At 38.4% G+C, this 24,352-nt stretch overlaps 1 protein-coding gene and 2 long non-coding RNA genes across 3 annotated transcripts; 1 reads left to right on the top strand and 2 right to left on the bottom strand.

Annotated features, from left to right (window-relative positions):
• Positions 1-6,664: 6,664 nt before the first annotated feature.
• On the bottom strand, positions 6,665-8,731 carry LOC149114479 (uncharacterized). Its single transcript, XR_016206481.1, has 3 exons — positions 8,582-8,731; positions 8,371-8,431; positions 6,665-7,457 (listed from the first exon to the last, which is right to left on the bottom strand). It is a non-coding gene; the product is annotated as an uncharacterized LOC149114479 (long non-coding RNA).
• A 102-nt stretch (positions 8,732-8,833) lies between these two features.
• LOC149114478 (alpha-(1,3)-fucosyltransferase fut-3-like) lies at positions 8,834-12,182 on the top strand. Its single transcript, XM_089287021.1, has one exon. It carries the CDS (start codon positions 9,318-9,320, stop codon positions 10,614-10,616), a length of 1,299 nt encoding a protein of 432 aa, XP_089143147.1. The 5' UTR covers positions 8,834-9,317; the 3' UTR covers positions 10,617-12,182.
• A 10,062-nt stretch (positions 12,183-22,244) lies between these two features.
• On the bottom strand, positions 22,245-24,315 carry LOC149114477 (uncharacterized). The gene is made up of 3 exons (XR_016206480.1): positions 24,161-24,315; positions 23,950-24,010; positions 22,245-23,036 (listed from the first exon to the last, which is right to left on the bottom strand). It is a non-coding gene; the product is annotated as an uncharacterized LOC149114477 (long non-coding RNA).
• Positions 24,316-24,352: the final 37 nt, after the last annotated feature.

Raw genomic sequence — 24,352 nt, 5'->3', positions numbered from 1 at the left:
CCTTGAAAGAAAACTTCCTTAGTGATCCCTCTTCCAATGTAATGAATTATGTAAAATGGACCGCGGTACTAGGAGGTAGCATTGCACTAAAAGATTATTTAGAAGAGAAAAAAGTATTACCTAGTAGTATATAGATGGCAACAATTGCACTGATGATTGGAGGAGCAATCCTTAATGCGACCACTTTTGTAGGTGAATCATATCTTGCTAAATATTTAAGTGGAGATAAGACTGATGAAGAGCGTATCAGACATGATAAAGCACTTGAAAAATATCAAAAAGATTATCAAAAATATATGGCTAATAAACAAAGTTTGAAGAATGGAAAGAAGAAAACATGCATAAAGGTGAAATTGCTAAACAAAATTTAGTTAATACTGATGAAGCTTTAAATTTATATAATCAGACACATGAAGCTATTCCACTTAATAGACCAAATTTTTCTGATTATTATAAACCAGGTAGTGATCAGAAACTTGGTGAAATGGCTTATGTAGGTGGTGGAATGTTGGCAATTGGTTATCTTGCTAGCAAATTTATTTAAGTTAAAAATTATTATCTAACAATAATTAAATGGATGATTTTGATGAAAACGATCCTTTAATTCCACACGATGATGATAAAAATCGCGATGATGATGATAGAGGAAGTACAGGATTTGATAATCCATTTACTCCTTCTGGTTCATTTCCACCAGATGATGGTGATGAAATCGAAATGACTAGTACTTCACACAGACGTGGACAGAAATCTAGTACCGCAGAGACTTCTTTCATTGAAGGTGATATCCCGATAACAAGAAAAAGGCAAGAATCAGCTTGGGAATCACTAACAGCAAAATTTCCAAAAGCAAGTGCAATTGATTTAATAGCAGATTATAGTAAGACTGGTAGACTAGAAGTCTAAAAAGGTGCTTTAAACAAATATATATTATTTATTCACCACCAATAAAAAAACCGGGGAAGAACAACTAAATCCACAACTACCGAAAGAAATAAAAACAAGTCTTGGCCCGACTTCTGAAAAAATTCAAGAAGAGAATGAAAGAGAAATAAGACGACGTGAGAAGAAGATAGAAGAACTAAAAAACCAACGGGAATTAGTAGAAGATGATCAGAGAGAGAATATTGATCGTAATATTAAAGATGAAGAGGAAGAAATCAGAAATCTAGAAAACGAGAATGAAAGACTAGAAGAACGTATGTCACTTAGGGAAAGAGTTAAGGCTATTTTTAAAAAGTATGGTTTTACTGCCCGCTTTGCAATATTATCTGCTGTAAGTGTGGTTCTGAGTGTCATTCTTTCTAATTTAAAAAGCGGTTTATCAAAATTAGGAAAGGGAGTAGGAGATGGATTTAAGGCTATAGGAAAGAAGCTTGAAGAAATATTACCGGGTTTGAAATTTGTTTGTTTGTTTTTTTTGTTTTGTTTTTATTATTATTTTTTTTTTGTTTGGTCATTTACTGCAAAAATGATGTACCAGAGTTACCAGAACAGCACAAGGTTCGACTCTTTTTTTTTTTCACAGCCTATTGCGAGAGTCGCAGAATATGACGAATTTGCGGAAAAACAAGAAAAATGCTCGCTACATACACGTTCGTATATTGACCGTTAATGATCCTCTTTCGAGGCCTGGTCTGAGCTTCCACTAACGATACTACATTTAGGAAATAACACACTGGCTGTGGGTAAAATTTGGGTGGCAGGGAAGGACGACTGGGGAGTAGGGGCCCAGGAAGGGGGCCCTCCTGGGGGAGTACAGATCGGGTGGTACCGGGGGTAGCCACCCTGGAATAAAAGTTCCAGACCTGCCTCCAGGGGTGAGGCCCATATCCCACAGTCCCGGCGGACTGAGGGAACCAGGAGGGGGAGCCCCTCCTGGGGGAGCCCCTCCTGGGGGGAGTACAGATCAGGTGGTACCGGGGGTAGCCACCTTGGAATAGGTAATTTCTCCGGACCTGTCTCCAGTGGGCTAGAGCCTTACTGTGGGGTAAAGTGCAGCTGATGGGTGCACTTCCCTGCCACCGTCCTTTAATAACAAACAACAGAAAGCCACCAAAATACAGTCTCTGTTCATTGCACCCTGAATGATAAGGTCTAAGGCTTGCTAAGAGACAGATAACCGTAGCCTATAGCCATTAATGGTATAATTATTATTATTATTATTATTATTATTATTATTTTATAATAAGCAAATGATATCATAAGTATATACGGATAAATGTTTTTCTAAAAGTAGCGGCGAAGTGGCGAAGGATCGGCACAAACAAGAAGACTGAATACAACGAGGAGCGTGTGCTTGACTAGAGGTCAGGGGCATGAGGTGGACACGTGAGAGACATGGCTGGAACCATTGATGAGAGACTGTTTTTTACAGATGTAGATAACAGTGGCTTTACTTAGGAAATGAAAGGTTTGTTGTGATATCAAAAGGGGGTGATTGTTTTCAACTGGGAATCCCTGATGGACTTTGAGATCAGGAATTGGTGGCGTGTTACCTATGTTACTGGGATTTACTTATGAGCGTGACACGAGGTTCATAGTGTTAGTTCATAGTGTGAAATAAAGTGTTACAATGCAGAATGTCTGTGCCTGTCTTTGTGTGCGGGTCTCATTAACATCAGTTTATGGATGCCATAAACTTAAACCAACGTGTTTAAATAAAGTGTCGATTGTTGATAGTTATGAAGACATAATTGATCATATATTCACTTGTTGATAGTAAATAATTTTTTTACGCTACCCAGCATTTCTGGATCTAAATGATTACTGTAAATAGCATTTGTGCTTTAAATTAAGACTGGAAATTCCGGTTACTTATACCTTTTACCACAAGAAGCCTTTAAACATAAATAATAAGTTTTTAATACAACTATAAATTAAGAGACAACTGACGAGGATAAAGCGGATCTGTAGATTTGTCGATAGTGTCAGTGTCTGCATTTATAATGAGCTGTTAACTGTGAGAAGAACAGTAGAAAAGGAAAGGATAGAGGCAGGGTAGAGCTCATGGGATGAAACGGCGGACGATCGCAGCAGCACACAATTGATCTTTCTTCACCATATTTAAATAAACTTTTTGGTCCATTTGAGGGTACCATACCACCTTAAGAACAGGATCTGGGTACGAGATCCGGCTGCCATAGTAACGTGCTAGAGATCAAGACTTTTTTTTTAACTTTTTCATTTATTACTTACGATTTTACTCGTTTCGCTCGTTTCGCTCGTTTCGGCGGTTTCGTTTCGCTCGTTTCGCTCGTTTCGTTTCGTTTCGTTGTTTCGGGTTTTAGTACATGCCCGATTGGGCTTCGTCGCTCAAGATAAATAAGTCAAAGATCAAGGATAAAGAAAAGGTAGACCTGTGGCAAGTTTACAGCTGCTGTTGCAGGGTTGTTGTTCACTGCTGCGGGATAAAAACTGTAGCGCTAAAAACTCGTACCTAGACCTTTTCGCGCTGTTGAAAAAATTTCTCTTGTTGACATGACGGTTGACATGTAAGACAAGGGTGAACTATTTCATTCTTCTCATTCTTTTATTTACTCTCATCCAACTCAACAAGATTGTCTGCTCCCTGCCGCTGGACTTGATTTACGGGCACGGCGGAAAAACCGCGGCTCATGCGCAGTAGATTTCGATTTGTCTTCCCGCCTTTCCATTTTCAAAATGGCGGACGACGAATCAAAAACGAACACGTCATTGTCATGGCTTTTGGCAACATCTTGCTCGCTCAAGGCAGTTACAAACAACACGGCTACTTTGGGCAATGATCCGTGCTGATGTTTTGACTGTGATCGAGAGGATCGAAACGGTGTTGGCAGTTTTCTCAGGTGATAAAGACAGCTCTTCCGAAAGGAAACTTTCAGCTTTTTCAAATTCACCCGAGGTACCGTGTTTCCTTTTCTTAAGGTCGTGTCAAGTTCTTTAAGGTTTTGAACCGCAATTTCTTGTAGCTTGTTTAATTTTACGGAACATATAAAATATGACTTTTTTTTCGTGCTGATGAAAATTTTTAAATGCTATTTGTTCATGGACTTTTGCATCGTTGCCTGAAGAAAGAAAAGTGGAGGACGAATTCGTAAGTAGTACACACTAATGCCTAATTTTGTTGTGTGTTTCGCTTGTGTGCTATTCATTCGTGCCTTGTTTTGCCGCTTCAGTGGATGCCATGTACTGATTTGAGCTGAAAACTTGTAGTAAGCTTATAGAGGTTTAATATGGCATTGTAGAAAGTTGTATTGTATATGTAATACAGCTTGAAGGATAAAATAAATTGCTCTTTGTTTATGTCAGCCTGTGTTTGATATTATGGCTTATGCTACTTCTTACTACGATTCTTGTTCCTTGGCTACGCAGCTTTCCCCGCAGCTAGCTGCGGGCTTCGTTATTGCAAACATTTCTCCATTGTGTTAACGAAAAAAGCAATCCGCCAAAAGGGGTTCTCGTTCCACTTTATACTGGCGGAACATTCGTTTATGTGAAGGCTTGTAGTTACATCGAAATTCAGTCAGTGTAAAACGCAGACTGTGCGCTGCAGACTGCAGAGTAAGGGGGAAATACATACTGCAGACATTATAACTGTATCGTGTTTTATCGAGAGCTAACCTTAAACAGGCTAACTGGAGAAAATATTCAGGCTAACCCTGGGGCGGATACAGAGCAGGGGTTTCGAGATACGAACTGCCAAAAGGCGGTCCCCTGTGGGGGGACCGGTGGCTTTCACGCCGGAAATTTTTGAAATGTGGTCCTTGAATTGGAAATGGGATTTCTGTTATTCTGGAGCCAAGTTAGCATGTTATGTTTTAGTTCTGTTTTTTTAATCTAGGGGTTTCAACCGAACCAGCCAAAGCCCCCTAGATCCTTCCCAGCTGACCCAAGTGATAGTCAGTCTAACCCTAGAACTATTTAGGCTAAACTCTCACTTCTTTTGGCTTGAATAAGGTTGGTCTGTTTACTGTTAACACACAGTAACACTTAAAAAGTCTACAGTCTGCATTTTAACACCTGACCTGCAGTCCAAAGTCTGTGTCTTACACTGACCACGTTGGAAAGCATGCCTTTTTGCAAAAAGTACCATTTTGAGAAAACACATGAAAACTGCACCATCCCTCCTCCCCCAATAGTAAGTTTAAGTCTTGTTCCAAGCAAATACCACATGCCATCTCTCCTAGATACTTTTAGGGAGAAGGTTCAGTAGCCTACACTGCAACAAAATTCTACTGTTTCATATTGTGTTCCACATAAATTCCATACCCTTGCAGACCCTGCTACCAAATTTTGTTTACTCCCTCCCCCATCTTCCAACCATCCTATGGGGTCACCACCTTATTGTGGAGGGATGGTTTTTGTATCCATGACCCTATGAGCTATGTCAGCTAGAGTCTTGTACTTCTGGTAGGTTGAAGGATGGGGACCAGACAAATTGTGATCACCTGGCTTTCTAGGTTGGGTGTTGGGCTGAGGGCTGATAACCCACTACTGTAGAAAATAAGACTAGCAGATACAGAAGATATTCAAATCTCTATCAACATCAGTGAAGCAACAAAGGCTCATATCATAACACATGCATTTGGAGCAAACCATCCTCTGAACACCCCACTGAAAATGCCAGTTCACCTTCATACTTTCCTTTTCAAAATTTTAGGTTTTGAATTCTCCCCCCCCCCCCCCCCCCCCCACTCCTCAGAATTTCCATTGACCTCCCTTGAGGTGGATATGGTTATCTTCTGGTACCACAATTCACTTTTTGGTAAATTATTCAGATCAGGCAATGATGTCAGCAAAATGTTTATCTGATTAAAATGCAAATTACGAGATTTGCAATTCCAAAATAACTACATGTAAAACTACTGTTAAGTTAACCTCTCCCATTCCCAAACAAAAAGACCAACCAAGCGTGACTAGAATTGTTTCATTAAAAACGTCCCCCAAATATAGAAAACTAAACTGAAATAAAAATAAAATCCAACACAAACACACAAGCAATGAGCATCATTAAAAAACTGGATTGGATAATGCAATTTGAGAGTTTTCATTGTTTTAGCTATCAGGGGTTATGAACCATTATACCATGCTCTACAAATATGGAAAGCGTATGCATGATTTTTTGAGCATTTTTATTGCTATTTAAGTCTAGTTTTCTATATTTTGGGGGCCTTTTTAATAAAACAATTATTCCACTCATGCCTGTTGGATATGAGAAGATTAAAGCCAACTCAGCGCTACGCGCCTTGTTGGCTATCTATTATCTCATATCCAACACGTTCTTGTGGAATAGTTGATAATTATTCACTCTCTAACGAGTGAATGATACGTGATCCAAACAATAACAAAATGGCCGGCGGAAACTTATGTTCCGCCAGTGTTTCTGAAATGGAAATCTTGAGAATACAAGAAGATACTGTACCAGAAAATACAAAAAAGTCTTCGAAGTTTCGAATTTTCAATTTTCATTTCAAGTGAAAATGAAAACTTTGATTGAACAATGAAATTGTTTTGCAAACAGACTTTTCATTTAGATTGTTGATTTGAACAGTGTTAAAAGACCATTTTGCTAGATTGTGATCAACGAGGATTTTATTGCAGGTTAACTAGACCTGCCATGTTAGAAGATTCTGTAAAGAATTGTGCACATCTTCATGCCGCTCCCATGTTTTCCACGCATGAATTGAGAGGTCAATTAAATTATCTTTTAATGGTTTTCTTTTCATCTGTTGTTGAGATCACTTTGTACATATACTAAAAACTTGTCAATCTCAGTAAATACAGGGTTCGTACCCTTTTTCAGAAACAAATTTCCAGGACTTTTCCGGGACTCAGATTGATTTTTCCAGGACTCTAAAATTCACATTAACCCTTTCACTCCCAAGATCTTAATGTTAATTCTCCTTACTGTCTGCCATACATTTCATATTTTTTTCCCTTGAGTTTAACAGATTTCCAGAACTTTCCAGGACCAGTAGCCCTTTTCCAGGACTTTCCAGTCCTAGAAAATGCCACAATAAAATTCCAGGACTTTCCAGGTTTTCCAGGACCCGTATGAATCCTGTAAATAACAGCCACTATTCACCTTGATTGCAAAGAATAAATTATTGTTAAATATCGCATAAACTTCCTCACCAAAATATTATGATCTACAAATTTTTAAGAAGTCAAATCCCAACCAAGTTGTTTACCAAGTTATAATTTTTCTGTCTTCAAACGCTTTTCTTTATTAATTACTGGGGAATCCTGAAATACTTGTTCCATGCATTTGGTTCCGTAATTATCCCTTTTATTATTCCTTAATCTTTTTATGAAAGGGACATATCATTTAGTATCCTCTCCAAGGAAGATGGCATTCATTTCATCCAGGAAAAAAACTTCTTCACATTGATGTACATGGCCACGTCACACTGTCCCCAGCCAGAGAATCAAGTCATTGAAAGAGAGGAGGAGAGCTGTGAAAATCTGAGGTCTAACTGTGTAAAAAAAGAGGAAAAAATGTAAAATTAAATTAAGCTATACTTTGGCTTCATCCTTTGAATACATATTACATTGCAAGAAGAAATGTCATTAACTTTAGTTAGTATCTGCACTGTTCATATGTTATACAATACTGTGTAGAGCATTGAAGACTACGCAACTTCTTTCAACCTATATTGTGAATACCTCAGTCATTTTGCTAGCTTTGTAACTGGGAAATTTAAATCATGTAGTACAACATAATCATGAAGTACAACAAAAGGATTGTTACTTCTTGAGGTTTCACTCGATAAAAAATAAACAAATAAAAACATTTCATTAACCTCATCATCATCCGACTAATTAAACCCAAAAAAGTCTGCCTTCAGGTCAAAAAATAATTTTACAAGATAACTTTTAGAAACTCTTTCAAAACAACGCAATTAGTCCATTCAATAACAACAAACCTTAGTGTACATCTGTCATATCAGATTGTTGCACCGCTGCAAGAACTTTTAAATTGTAGACAACACAAGCCAGAGGATATATCCAAACGTAGAAAGAAATGTGTCACCTTGAATAGTATGCTGATATCCGGACTGAACATAAGTTGGCTACGCTTTTAAAACATTCATTGCATGCAAGATTTATATCCTTAAATCTACAAAATTAAGCTCATTTACAGTACAGTGTCAACGGTTTTCGTCACTTATTTATATGAACATGGCAGACAAAAAACCTAACGGGTCTCTTCCCAGAGGCAAGTCAAGATATGACCGGTAATTCAAATGATAGCCAACAAAAGCTTCAACTTTTAAAATGTAGACTCATCGAGCCAAAATGTTTCCGAAGCCACACACGAACTAGAAAATGTTGCCACTTGCAAAAATCAACCATTTACGGAAGGAAAGGAAGGAAAACTTGGCTTACCTTTCAACATAGCTTTCCATTATGCTGTGTTCATTGTGTTAAGTCATCTGTACACCAATATCTGCAGCAGAAGAGTATTGTAAACAAACTAAGCAGGGGCTTCCGCTTGGCACAAAATGAACACGACACCAACGGACAAAAGAAATCACAACACAAAGAATAAGACTCAAAGAAAGCGAAAAAACCAGGCTAACATTTGCAACATACTTACTTTTGCTTAAACCACATTCTCTGTGACAAGTAGAAGTTCTAAGTGGGTAAAAATCCACAATATTTCTTGCTGTTCGATGCTCCCGCTTCCAAAATATTCAGACATTTTCGAAACTCGTTCGCAGCCGCAAATTGTCAGCGGCGAGCGCTTGAGCATGCTCCAAGACAACGGATTTCTCAGCCAATCAGCGGTTTTTCCGCCGTGCCCCCCCCCCCCCCCCCCCCCGATTTACATATATAGCGTGCTTTGCATTTTAATGTTGAGGTTTCAGGCGAAACCAAAACAGAAATCGATTTCGCATTCTCAGTACATCCAGGGACTCAAGCAAGGAAACAAAGCCTGCACAGTCGCGGACTTTTTTTGATTCTCACAACACATTCAACGGTTAAATTTTAGAGAACACTTTACAACGGCATACAAACTGAAGTCATAGCGATTGTTCAGAGGCATCAGAGCCCATCACGAGCTGTGTTTTCATCAGGTGAGGTGGACCAAAATGGTTTGTCGCTTTTTCAGGTATCATCATACATGTAAGGCTGCAAAATAAGCTGGTATACATGTACTATGCTCACGATATCAACTCGTCGTGCATCAACTCAAGTTTAAAGCTTTAATACATTGAATACCACGCGCAGCAGCCGGACTTATCACAACTACATCCTCTAGTCGGTCTGTAGTCGCCTGTGCCGCGAGCTAATATTTTGTTACATCATGCATTGTCATAGCTTGTTACATCATGCATTGTTATAGTTGGTCCCAGCATGCCTTGGGGGGCGTAATAAAAACGTGGCGTCCATCTTTGGTTTCTGTATGTTTTCGTGCAGCCACAACAATTTCGGATATGACAAGTATCATGAATTGGAGAATACTCGCAATTTTGGTTGGCTTAATTCTTCTCTTACTACTGTACTCCATCAAAATGTTGCAATCTGAAGAAAATTTTCCACATTTACAGCCTTGGATTGCTCGAAACGCTACCGAAACTAAACGGATGCCAAACAGATGTCATTTTGATCGCAACGGAACAAGGATCATTCTGCTTTACACTCCATGGTTTGGAAGTAAACCGTGGCCAGATTTCCCTTCTACAGAGCTCAATCTGCCTCACGCCAACTGCCCAGAGAAGAAATGTAAAATTACCCACAACGTTAACGATATAGGAAAGAGTGATCTGATTATTTTTCACGCTCCAGATATCAAACGATTCGTCAGTCCCAAAGAACTTCAACAAATTCACAACTATCGGCGTCCGAGTCAACGAATGGCCTTTCTTTCCAGTGAAAGTCCTCAGACTGAGCCTGTAGACGGTATTGTAATACCGGATGGCTTTTTTAACTGGACGATAACTTTCAAAACGGACTCAGATTTTCATTTCCCTTATGGACTTTACGTTCGATTGCCTCCTGCTGAAAATCCACGCACTTCTATTAACTTCGCAGCAAACAAAACTAAGTTAGTGTTGTGGGCTGTTTCACACTGTGGCACTATTCGAGAACAGTATGTCAAAAAGCTTCTGAACTACATCAATGTTGATATTTATGGCAGTTGTTCACATATTTACGGACAAGACAACCAGTGTTCGAAATCAAGCAACTGTGACGACATTTTCAAGCCTTACAAATTTACTCTGGCCTTTGAAAATGGAGTTTGTACTGATTATATCACCGAGAAATTCTGGATATCACTAAGTAGGAATTCAGTGCCTGTTGTACTTGCCAAAGATTATTACAGTGCTGATGTGGTTCCACCAGGCTCGTTTATTAGTGTGCAAGACTTTCCATCCGTGAAAGCTTTGGCAGAATACCTACTGTACCTTGATAAAAATGACACTGCATACAACGAATACTTTTCTTGGAAACAGAAATTTGCTTCAAAGAGGACCCACGGTCTTCCAGCTTGTGATGTTTGCGATGCGCTGCACGATGAATGCCTTAAACCCAAAGTTTATTCTGATATGTTCAAGACGTTTTGGAATAAAGATGTTGATTGCAAAAAACGTGAACAAACGCTATCAAGACTTATTGAGAAAGACTGATAGAAGTGACTTCAGTGAATCAGTTTCACCTCTGCAGACTGTGGATAATGTTATAATTAACAAATAAAGAAGTCTCAACTGTGCTCTGTTCTGTTGTAAAGTACGCAGGAAGCAGTAGAGCACGAAAGAAGTGTAGGGGAAAACACGAGACGGAGTCGAGTATTTTTCCCTGCTTCTTGAGCGCTCTACCGCTTCCTAAGTGCTTTACAACAGAACAGAGCACAGTCGAGGCTTCTTTATTTGTTTTATGATAAATAATCCAATAATTTCCCCACGCATTTGGCAAGTCCTCGTTCAAAACCTTTCGTATGAAAATGAGTTTGAATTACATGAAAATGAACATCTAGGGGGAAACGCATTTTCATATGAATGGTTTTGCATGAAGACTTGTTTGGACACAAGGTAACTCAGAAGTGGCCTATTGGGCTGTGCATTTCAGTGTACAGTCAAACCTGTATTCAGCGGTCACCCTCAGGGAAAGGCTAAGTGACCACGTAATACAGGGTGACCACCTAATACAGGTTGCAAGAAAAACATTTCAAATACAATCAGTGCTGAAAAGACATTTGACCTCAAATAAGAAACATTCATTTTCGACATTTTAATGATTTGCGAAATTAAACAAGGAAATCATTTGTTGTACCTTGTGTGTTACATTATTTGAAACTGTTTGAACAAGTAATTGACACTGTTACCATTTACATGTAACACAGGTCAAGACAATAGAAAACGTCCTGTTGGGACTTCACAAATGGTGACTGCGACCTCTTAAATATAGAAGAGACCTTTTAATAGAGGTCACAATTGCAGTAATTTAGGGAGGTAATTTTTGGGACTTTGAAAACTGACCACTTAATAGAGGGTAACCAATTAATATGGTGCCACTTATACAGGTTTGACTGTATTTCAAAAGTTCTAGCTACTCTTTGTAGATACTCTTGGTAAGTGAAATCAGTATGGGTCTACTGGTCAGCAAATCAGCTTTGGGTGAGTCAAAGTAAACAGGAATTAAGAAGTCTGTTTTTAGTAGTCATTGCACAACATGACCATGGCTTGTTGTCACAAAATAAATGAACAGAGTTGTTTAGCTCAGTCACCATTGTGCCCCAAAATTTGTTCAGCAAATTAGCTTGGCGGCCATTGTGCCACAATATAAATTTGCCGAGTTGTTTACCTCAGTGGCCAGTGTAAATTGTTTTATAGCTTGACAACTATTGTGCCATTCCATCATGATTTGTGATTTTGACACATTCCAATAAATTTATCATGTTGTGGTGTGAAGACTGGTTAACAAAAACCAAAATCCTGTCGTTTGAATATAATTAAGATGTCATTTGAGGACTTGTTAATTGCTAAAACACAATCAGGGTGGCAAGTTAGGTAAACAATATCACCTTTATAATGTCTTCATGCATGGCTTGCAAGTGCATCCCTTCATTACTTCTCTACAGTATCTCGGAGCATTTGGGTCTTGTTTCAGAGATTTGCCCAGTCAATTTCTGGGGATATGGACACTAAAAATCTAGAAAAAGGAATGATTAAACCATAATACTCTTTTTTCACCAATTTTGTGTCTTTGCCCTGCTGACCCAATTTCTCGGGCATAAAGTCTCATAGCAAGAACTTTTGCCTTGGAAAAAAAGGCAAGAAGCTCAGAACTTGGTACAACCAGGCAAAAAATGGAGGCTGATGGGTATCATATCTCTGGTTATTAAGATATCATTTTACTGAAATTACAGAATGTTAATGGCAATGTCATCAATTGCACTTGAAGGCACAGGGGATATGGGGAAAAACAAAAAATGCCCATAAATACTGTCGCACATGGAACTGGCTAGCTCAAAAGACCACCACAAACCACATAATATCAAGCCAAGGTTTAATAATTATTTGATCTAAAAGAAATACATTTATAATTAGCAATCAGAACAAACACAAATCTTTATCTCAAAGCTAAATTCAGAAAACTTGAATTTCAACTAACTTCTGTGGCGGGTAGTTACAACGGTCACACTTTACGGGTTAGCACTGAGTCTTTAACAGATTCTCCAGGTGAGCAGGTTTAACAAACAGATTTCCCAGGTAAGCGGGTTTAACAGACAGACTAAAATAACTTCTTTCTCACTTCGATTCTACTGAAAAACTGGTTTGAAACACAATAACCTAACGCCTTGAAGTCAATGTATATAATTTATGTCAATCACGATTCTTGTGATCAAATAAATCTGTCAATTAAGAGGCAACGCCTATTTGATCAACGAAACAAATACCATATTTGTATATTAGCTAACCACAGCAAAAAAGATGCAGAGTTATTTTACATTTAGTCAAGCGGGTCCTTTAAGTTTGAACATTGCATTGCTGTAGAGTATCTTTTCTTGAGCACATACAACCAAACATTAAATATCAAAAATACAGGTTTCAAATGCATTTCCAGTAGTCACCTACCAGGACTCGTCACGCAATCTTCCTGCCCCACGTGGGAGGAAGATTGTGTGACAAGCCCAAAGAGCGTCCTGCGTGGGAGCATGATGGAAGGCTACACTCCCATTAAACCTTTCTCACGAAACCTCATATTTTGCGGCCAAAGGTTCCAAAATACCATTTTGCATAACATGATAAAAATATGGTTAAAGTGCACCTAACCCCAAAAATTTTTTCGCTAAAACGAATCTACTTCTTATTTGAAATAGTTCTGCGAAACAATTTTTGGATTCCGTTAAATCCTCGATTTTCTGTGCCCCGACGAAATCTCGAAAATAGCTCCAAAACACCGCCATTTTGTTTCACGACCGAGTTTGAGGAGAATGGGTCCAGCGGCTGTTGTGACGTCTACCCAAGAAGGTTGGATATCTCACGTCCTCTCATTTCCTTCAGGATGGTGCAACACACATTCGAAAAGTGCGCAGAAACGCCTTTCAGAGGTGCTATCTGCTATTGCAGCAATATTCCAGATTTAAAGAAAGATATACTGTACAATTTACTGACGATGATCGGCTAATGGTGCAATAAAGACGTAAACGATGGTTGATTTTGTCGAACCGAAACAAGCGAACTGAATCTGTGAGAACCATCGAAGAACTCTCACTGGAATTTGTTCCGCAGACTTCCGAACGCTATTTTCATAAATTTTCTGCTTAAAGCTAACCAGCAATTTATAGAAATATTACCGACAACCTATATCTTCCAATCCCGCAGTATTTATAACATAACCGGCAAAGTTGTGTGATCCGATCATGATCAAGAAGCGTTATAATGATATGTAGATAGATCGCAACTGTACGCCGCTAACCAACACTTATTTCTCTTTCGATTTAGATGGAAGTCGAAGATTAATCCTTTAGAATTACATGATAACAAAATTGTTAGACTCAGAGAGTTTTTCGAAGGTTTGGAAATCAGCAGTGCGACAAAGATTCTGTGCAATAGCGTCGAAAATATGACCGAGTAACATTATGTGTAGTATCCTCCGCAGCCGTTATTAGGGTCGTCACGCAACGCTTCTCCCCCACTAGTGGGGGAGAAGCGTTGTGTGACGACCCTAATAACGGCTGCGGAGGAGACTACATTATCTGCGGACCGCTTAGGGAACACATCCTTTTCGCTTATCCGACGAATTTCACTGCAAACTTTGAGAACAATTTACACTGGTTATTTGGAGTTACTGCTTCCCGCAGCTTCAAAAATACAGGTCCAAACAATACGATTTTCAAAGAAGGTTGCTGCAGGTAAAAAACTTGCAGAATACAATAAACGAGCTAAAGAGGCACTCCAGAGAGAAAGAGAACGTCAAAGTCAACGTCAAAGTCAAAGTGAAAAGAAAGAAAGTCAAAGTTGGCTTCCAGAATTATCATTTACAACAGTTATTTCTCTAGTTGGTATAGGATTAACATTAGTAGATCTTTACTATAGGTATAAAGTACCAAGTTACAAAGAACCAGATCCATCTCAAAATCAAATAAAAAAGAATGAAGTAAAAGAAATGAACATAAATCAAGAATACCAGTAAGAGTTGGAATGATGTAATATTACTTTAAAAAAATTGTACTTTATTATTATAATGTCAGACAACAAACTTGTTAAAACAATAACTGATTCAGCAGTTCTGATGGGATTAGCCGCAGGGGTTGGTTATCTTGGAAAGAAGGCCTTGAAAGAAAACTTCCTTAGTGATCCCTCTTCCAATGTAATGAATTATGTAAAATGGACCGCGGTACTAGGAGGTAGCATTGCACTAAAAGATTATTTAGAAGAGAAAAAAGTATTACCTAGTAGTATATAGATGGCAACAATTGCACTGATGATTGGAGGAGCAATCCTTAATGCGACCACTTTTGTAGGTGAATCATATCTTGCTAAATATTTAAGTGGAGATAAGACTGATGAAGAGCGTATCAGACATGATAAAGCACTTGAAAAATATCAAAAAGATTATCAAAAATATATGGCTAATAAACAAAAGTTTGAAGAATGGAAAGAAGAAAATATGCATAAAGGTGAAATTGCTAAACAAAATTTAGTTAATACTGATGAAGCTTTAAATTTATATAATCAGACACATGAAGCTATTCCACTTAATAGACCAAATTTTTCTGATTATTATAAACCAAGTAGTGATCAGAAACTTGGTGAAATGGCTTATGTAGGTGGTGGAATGTTGGCAATTGGTTATCTTGCTAGCAAATTTATTTAAGTTAAAAATTATTATCTAACAATAATTAAATGGATGATTTTGATGAAAACGATCCTTTAATTCCACACGATGATGATAAAAATCGCGATGATGATGATAGAGGAAGTACAGGATTTGATAATCCATTTACTCCTTCTGGTTCATTTCCACCAGATGATGGTGATCAAATCGAAATGACTAGTACTTCACACAGACGTGGAGAGAAATCTAGTACCGCAGAGACTTCTTTTATTGAAGGTGATTTACCAATAACAAGAAAAAGGCAAGAATCAGCTTGGGAATCACTAACAACAAAATTTCCCAAAGAGAGTGCAATTGATTTAATAGCAGATTATAGTAAGACTGGTAGACTAGAAGTCTAAAAAGGTGCTTTAAACAAATATATATTATTTATTCACCACCAATAAAAAAACTGGGGAAGAACAACTAAATCCACAACTACCGAAAGAAACAAAAACAAGTCTTGGCCCGACTTCTGAAAAAATTCAAGAAGAGAATGAAAGAGAAATAAGACGACGTGAGAAGAAGATAGAAGAACTAAAAAACCAACGGGAATTAGTAGAAGATGATCAGAGAGAGAATATTGATCGTAATATTAAAGATGAAGAGGAAGAAATCAGAAATCTAGAAAACGAGAATGAAAGACTAGAAGAACGTATGTCACTTAGGGAAAGAGTTAAGGCTATTTTTAAAAAGTATGGTTTTACTGCCCGCTTTGCAATATTATCTGCTGTAAGTGTGGTTCTGAGTGTCATTCTTTCTAATTTAAAAAGCGGTTTATCAAAATTAGGAAAGGGAGTAGGAGATGGATTTAAGGCTATAGGAAAGAAGCTTGAAGAAATATTACCGGGTTTGAAATTTGTTTGTTTGTTTTTTTTGTTTTGTTTTTATTATTATTTTTTTTTTGTTTGGTCATTTACTGCAAAAATGATGTACCAGAGTTACCAGAACAGCACAAGGTTCGACTCTTTTTTTTTTTCACAGCCTATTGCGAGAGTCGCAGAATATGACGAATTTGCGGAAAAACAAGGACGACTGGGGAGTAGGGGCCCAGGAAGGGGGCCCTCCTGGGGGAGTACAGATCCGGTGGTACCGGGGGTAGCCACCCTGGAATAAAAGTTCCAGACCTGCCTCCAGGGTTGAGGCCCATATCCCACAGTCCCGGCGGACTGAGGGAACCAGGAGGGGGAGCCCCTCCTGGGGGGAGCACAGATCAGGTGGTACCGGGGGTAGCCACCTTGGAATAGGTAATTTCTCCGGACCTGTCTCCAGTGGGCTAGAGCCTTACTGTGGGGTAAAGTGCAGCTAATGGGTGCACTTCCCTGCCACCGTCCTTTAATAACAAACAACAGAAAGCCACCAAAATACAGTCTCTGTTCATTGCACCCTGAATGATAAGGTCTAAGGCTTGCTAAGAGACAGATAACCGTAGCCTATAGCCATTAATGGTATAATTATAATTATTATTATTATTATTATTATTATTATTATTATTATTATTATTTTATAATAAGCAAATGATATCATAAGTATATCCGGAGAAATGTTTTTCTAAAAGTAGCGGCGAAGTGGCGAAGGATCGGCACAAACAAGAAGACTGAATACAAAGAGGAGCGTGTGCTTGACTAGAGGTCAGGGGCATGAGGTGGACACGTGAGAGACATGGCTGGAACCATTGATGAGAGACTGTTTTTTACAGATGTAGATAACAGTGGTTTTACTTAGGAAATGAAAGGTTTGTTGTGATATCAAAAGGGGGTGATTGTTTTCAACTGGGAATCCCTGATGGACTTTGAGATCAAGAATTGGTGGCATGTTACCTATGTTACTGGGATTTACTTATGAGCGTGATACGAGGTTCATAGTGTTACATGTCTCTGAAATAAAGTGTTACAATGCAGAATGTCTGTGCCTGTCTTTGTGTGCGGGTCTCATTAACATCAGTTTATGGATGCCATAAACTTAAACCAACTGTTTAAATAACGTATCGATTGTTGATAGTTATGAAGACATAATTGATCATATATTCACTTGTTGATAGTAAATAATTTTTTTAAAATGCTGTTACATTACGCTACCCAGCATTTCTGGATCTAAATGATTACTGTAAATAGCATTTGTGCTTTAAATTAAGACTGGAAATTCCGGTTACTTATACCTTTTACCACAAGAAGCCTTCAAACATAAATAATAAGTTTTTAATACAACTATAAATTAAGAGACAACTGACGAGGATAAAGCGGATCTGTAGATTTGTCGATAGTGTCAGTGTCTGCATTTATAATGAGCTGTTAACTGTGAGAAGAACAGTAGAAAAGGAAAGGATAGAGGCAGGGTAGAGCTCATGGGATGAAACGGCGGACGATCGCAGCAGATCGAGAAAAGTGCAACAGCACACAACTGATCTTTCTTCACCATATTTAAACAAGAAGATCTGTTAGATCTTAAAACCGCGCTTTTAAAATTTAACTGTTTTCTTAGCACTACAGTCGCAACGCAGTGCACATTCGAAAGTAATCCTTGATGATTCATTGATTACTGTAGACATCACATCACTTGATCAACACAGACTGTACTATTGCACCATCAGTCGTAGCCGTTGCGAAATCTCTGATGACGTAATAGTGTTAATCTGGAACTTTCTTTGGGATATGTATGGGCATGAAGATACGAACACTATTAACAACAGCTTTCTTTCTTAAGAGTCAAGTTTAAATTTAATTTTTTCCTTGAGTAAAGGGCTAGCAAAGAAGTCACACGAGTCACATAATTCAAGAATTGCGTTATCGACGGCTATCTTTAGTACGGTGGTTATTTCCCTACCAATGACGTAATCATTGCATGTCCTGACATGTTCTTTGCTTGGCTTGCAAATATTTCATTTTCCTTCCGATCTATGAACTCGCTGCGATGAAAGAGGCAAAGAATTTACTTCATTTGCCTAAAACCACAAGAAATACTCGCAAACTTGCAAATAAATTGATGACCGTCGCTTCTGGCGAAATAAACTTCCAAAGTAAACACGATCTTATTAGTCACGTAGCGAAAGTGAAAGCTGCAACGTCAACGCATTCCATGGCTGACGTAATACCTTTTTTTAGCGTATTTATTATTCTCTTTGAATCCAACGCTTCGATAAAACCAAAAGAAAATATATTTTACCCTCAACAAAGGAAACAATATCCGTAAAATTATCCGTGTATTAACAGCTTCTGGCGGAAAAAACATCACACGTTGCGTGACTCGGAATTTGGCCGAGCGGAGGTCTGCGTCTGGTCACCGACAAAAAAAAAAATAATAAACCACGGGTAAACCTAGAACCGCGCTCGGCCCATGGCCGCGCGGTTAATAAACTTTTTGGTCCATTTGAGGGTACCATACCACCTTAAGAACAGGATCTGGGTACGAGATCCGGCTGCCATAGTAACGTGCTAGAGATCAAGACTTTTTTTTTAACTTTTTCATTTATTACTTACGATTTTAATCGTTTCGGTCGTTTCGCTCGTTTCGGCGGTTTCGTTTCGCTCGTTTCGCTCGTTTCGTTTCGTTGTTTCGGGTTTTAGTACATGCCCGATTGGGCTTCGTCGCTCAAGATAAATAAGTCAAAGATCAAGGATAAAGAAAAGGTAGACTTCTGGCAAGTTTACAGCTGCTGTTGCAGGGTTGTTGTTCACTGCTGCGGGATAAAAACTGTAGCGCTAAAAACTCGTACCTAGACCTTTTCGCGCTGTTGAAAAAATTTCTCTTGTTGACATGACGGTTGACATGTAAGACAAGGGTGAACTATTTCATTCTTCTCATTCTTTTATTTACTCTCATCCAACTCAACAAGATTGTCTGCTCCCTGCCGCTGGACTTGATTTACAGGCACGGCGGAAAAACCGCGGCTTATGCGCAGTAGATTTCGATTTGTCTTCCCGCCTTTCCATTTTCAAAATGGCGGACGACGAATCAAAAACGAACACGTCATTGTCATGGCTTTTGGCAACATCTTGCTCGCTCAAGGCAGTTACAAACAACACGGCTACTTTGGGCAATGATCCGTGCTGATGTTTTGACTGTGATCGAGAGGATCGAAACGGTGTTGGCAGTTTTCTCAGGTGATAAAGACAGCTCTTCCGAAAGGAAACTTTCAGCTTTTTCAAATTCACCCGAGGTACCGTGTTTCCTTTTCTTAAGGTCGTGTCAAGTTCTTTAAGGTTTTGAACCGCAATTTCTTGTAGCTTGTTTAATTTTACGGAACATATAAAATATGACTTTTTTTTCGTGCTGATGAAAATTTTTAAATGCTATTTGTTCATGGACTTTTGCATCGTTGCCTGAAGAAAGAAAAGTGGAGGACGAATTCGTAAGTAGTACACACTAATGCCTAATTTTGTTGTGTGTTTCGCTTGTGTGCTATTCATTCGTGCCTTGTTTTGCCGCTTCAGTGGATGCCATGTACTGATTTGAGCTGAAAACTTGTAGTAAGCTTATAGAGGTTTAATATGGCATTGTAGAAAGTTGTATTGTATATGTAATACAGCTTGAAGGATAAAATAAATTGCTCTTTGTTTATGTCAGCCTGTGTTTGATATTATGGCTTATGCTACTTCTTACTACGATTCTTGTTCCTTGGCTACGCAGCTTTCCCCGCAGCTAGCTGCGGGCTTCGTTATTGCAAACATTTCTCCATTGTGTTAACGAAAAAAGCAATCCGCCAAAAGGGGTTCTCGTTTCACTTTATACTGGCGGAACATTCGTTTATGTGAAGGCTTGTAGTTACATCGAAATTCAGTCAGTGTAAAACGCAGACTGTGCGCTGCAGACTGCAGAGTAAGGGGGAAATACATACTGCAGACATTATAACTGTATCGTGTTTTATCGAGAGCTAACCTTAAACAGGCTAACTGGAGAAAATATTCAGGCTAACCCTGGGGCGGATACAGAGCAGGGGTTTCGAGATAAGAACTGCCAAAAGGCGGTCCCCTGTAGGGGGACCGGTGGCTTTCACGCCGGAAATTTTTGAAATGTGGTCCTTGAATTGGAAATAGGATTTCTGTTATTCTGGAGCCAAGTTAGCATGTTATGTTTTAGTTCTGTTTTTTTAATCTAGGGGTTTCAACCGAACCAGCCAAAGCCCCCTAGATCCTTCCCAGCTGACCCAAGTGATAGTCAGTCTAACCCTAGAACTATTTAGGCTAAACTCTCACTTCTTTTGGCTTGAATAAGGTTGGTCTGTTTACTGTTAACACACAGCAACACTTAAAAAGTCTACAGTCTGCATTTTAACACCTGACCTGCAGTCCAAAGTCTGTGTCTTACACTGACCACGTTGGAAAGCATGCCTTTTTGCAAAAAGCACCATTTTGAGAAAACACATGAAAACTGCACCATCCCTCCTCCCCCAATAGTAAGTTTAAGTCTTGTTCCAAGCAAATACCACATGCCATCTCTCCTAGATACTTTTAGGGAGAAGGTTCAGTAGCCTACACTGCAACAAAATTCTACTGTTTCATATTGTGTTCCACATAAATTCCATACCCTTGCTGACCCTGCCACCAAATTTTGTTTACTCCCTCCCCCATCTTCCAACCATCCTATGGGGTCACCACCTTATTGTGGAGGGATGGTTTTTGTATCCATGACCCTATGAGCTATGTCAGCTAGAGTCTTGTACTTCTGGTAGGTTGAAGAATGGGGACCAGACAAATTGTGATCACCTGGCTTTCCAGGTTGGGTGTTGGGCTGAGAGCTGATAACCCACCACTGTAGAAAATAAGACTGTAGCAGATAACAGAAGATATTCAAATCTCTATTAACATCAGTGAAGCAACAAAGGCTCATATCATAACACATGCATTTGGAGCAAACCATCCTCTGAACACCCCACTGAAAATGCCAGTTCACCTTCATACTTTCCTTTTCAAAATTTTAGGTTTTGAATTCTCCCCCCCCCCCCCCCCACTCCTCAGAATTTCCATTGACCTCCCTTGAGGTGGATATGGTTATCTTCTGCTACCACAATTCACTTTTTGGTAAATTATTCAGATCAGGCAATGATGTCAGCAAAATGTTTATCTGATTAAAATGCAAATTACGAGATTTGCAATTCCAAAATAACTACATGTAAAACTACTGTTAAGTTAACCTCTCCCATTCCCAAACAAAAAGACCAACCAAGCGTGACTAGAATTGTTTCATTAAAAACGTCCCCCAAATATAGAAAACTAAACTGAAATAAAAATAAAATCCAACACAAACACACAAGCAATGAGCATCATTAAAAAACTGGATTGGATAATGCAATTTGAGAGTTTTCATTGTTTTAGCTATCAGGGGTTATGAACCATTATACCATGCTCTACAAATATGGAAAGCGTATGCATGATTTTTTGAGCATTTTTATTGCTATTTAAGTCTAGTTTTCTATATTTTGGGGGCCTTTTTAATAAAACAATTATTCCACTCATGCCTGTTGGATATGAGAAGATTAAAGCCAACTCAGCGCTACGCGCCTTGTTGGCTATCTATTATCTCATATCCAACACGTTCTTGTGGAATAGTTGATAATTATTCACTCTCTAACGAGTGAATGATACGTGATCCAAACAATAACAAAATGGCTGGCGGAAACTTATGTTCCGCCAGTGTTTCTGAAATGGAAATCTTGAGAATACAAGAAGATACTGTACCAGAAAATACAAAAAAGTCTTCGAAGTTTCGAATTTTCAATTTTCATTTCAAGTGAAAATGAAAACTTTGATTGAACAATGAAATTGTTTTGCAAACAGACTTTTCATTTAGATTGTTGATTTGAACAGTGTTAAAAGACCATTTTGCTAGATTGTGATCAACGAGGATTTTATTGCAGGTTAACTAGACCTGCCATGTTAGAAGATTCTGTAAAGAATTGTGCACATCTTCATGCCGCTCCCATGTTTTCCACGCATGAATTGAGAGGTCAATTAAATTATCTTTTAATGGTTTTCTTTTCATCTGTTGTTGAGATCACTTTGTACATATACTAAAAACTTGTCAATCTCAGTAAATACAGGGTTCGTACCCTTTTTCAGAAACAAATTTCCAGGACTTTTCCGGGACTCAGATTGATTTTTCCAGGACTCTAAAATTCACATTAACCCTTTCACTCCCAAGATCTTAATGTTAATTCTCCTTACTGTCTGCCATACATTTCATATTTTTTTCCTTGAGTTTAACAGATTTCCAGAACTTTCCAGGACCAGTAGCCCTTTTCCAGGACTTTCCAGTCCTAGAAAATGCCACAATAAAATTCCAGGACTTTCCAGGTTTTCCAGGACCCGTATGAACCCTGTAAATAACAGCCACTATTCACCTTGATTGCAAAGAATAAATTATTGTTAAATATCGCATAAACTTCCACACCAAAATATTATGATCTACAAATTTTTAAGAAGTCAAATCCCAACCAAGTTGTTTACCAAGTTATAATTTTTCTGTCTTCAAACGCTTTTCTTTATTAATTACTGGGGAATCCTGAAATACTTGTTCCATGCATTTGGTTCCGTAATTATCCCTTTTATTATTCCTTAATCTTTTTATGAAAGGGACATATCATTTAGTATCCTCTCCAAGGAAGATGGCATTCATTTCATCCAGGAAAAAAACTTCTTCACATTGATGTACATGGCCACGTCACACTGTCCCCAGCCAGAGAATCAAGTCATTGAAAGAGAGGAGGAGAGCTGTGAAAATCTGAGGTCTAACTGTGTAAAAAAAGAGGAAAAAATGTAAAATTAAATTAAGCTATACTTTGGCTTCATCCTTTGAATACATATTACATTGCAAGAAGAAATGTCATTAACTTTAGTTAGTATCTGCACTGTTCATATGTTATACAATACTGTGTAGAGCATTGAAGACTACGCAACTTCTTTCAACCTATATTGTGAATACCTCAGTCATTTTGCTAGCTTTGTAACTGGGAAATTTAAATCATGTAGTACAACATAATCATGAAGTACAACAAAAGGATTGTTACTTCTTGAGGTTTCACTCGATAAAAAATAAACAAATAAAAACATTTCATTAACCTCATCATCATCCGACTAATTAAACCCAAAAAAGTCTGCCTTCAGGTCAAAAAATAATTTTACAAGATAACTTTTAGAAACTCTTTCAAAACAACGCAATTAGTCCATTCAATAACAACAAACCTTAGTGTACATCTGTCATATCAGATTGTTGCACCGCTGCAAGAACTTTTAAATTGTAGACAACACAAGCCAGAGGATATATCTAAACGTAGAAAGAAATGCGTCACCTTGAATAGTATGCTGATATCCGGACTGAACGTAAGTTGGCTACGCTTTTAAAACATTCATTGCATGCAAGATTTATATCCTTAAATCTACAAAATTAAGCTCATTTACAGTACAGTGTCAACGGTTTTCGTCACTTATTTATATGAACATGGCAGACAAAAAACCTAACGGGTCTCTTCCCAGAGGCAAGTCAAGATATGACCGGTAATTCAAATGATAGCCAACAAAAGCTTCAACTTTTAAAATGTAGACTCATCGAGCCAAAATGTTTCCGAAGCCACACACGAACTAGAAAATGTTGCCACTTGCAAAAATCAACCATTTACGGAAGGAAAGGAAGGAAAACTTGGCTTACCTTTCAACATAGCTTTCCATTATGCTGTGTTCATTGTGTTAAGTCATCTGTACACCAATATCTGCAGCAGAAGAGTATTGTAAACAAACTAAGCAGGGGCTTCCGCTTGGCACAAAATGAACACGACACCAACGGACAAAAGAAATCACAACACAAAGAATAAGACTCAAAGAAAGCGAAAAAACCAGGCTAACATTTGCAACATACTTACTTTTGCTTAAACCACATTCTCTGTGACAAGTAGAAGTTCTAAGTGGGTAAAAATCCACAATATTTCTTGCTGTTCGATGCTCCCGCTTCCAAAATATTCAGACATTTTCGAAACTCGTTCGCAGCCGCAAATTGTCAGCGGCGAGCGCTTGAGCATGCTCCAAGACAACGGATTTCTCAGCCAATCAGCGGT

This window comes from Orbicella faveolata, unplaced genomic scaffold (genome assembly GCF_042242905.1).
Source record: "Orbicella faveolata isolate gen_17 unplaced genomic scaffold, um_ofav_v1 contig_14, whole genome shotgun sequence".
NCBI classification, from domain to species: Eukaryota; Metazoa; Cnidaria; class Anthozoa; order Scleractinia; family Merulinidae; genus Orbicella; species Orbicella faveolata.
Note: the sequence above shows the minus strand (reverse complement) of the source record. Positions and strands in the feature narration are given on the sequence as shown.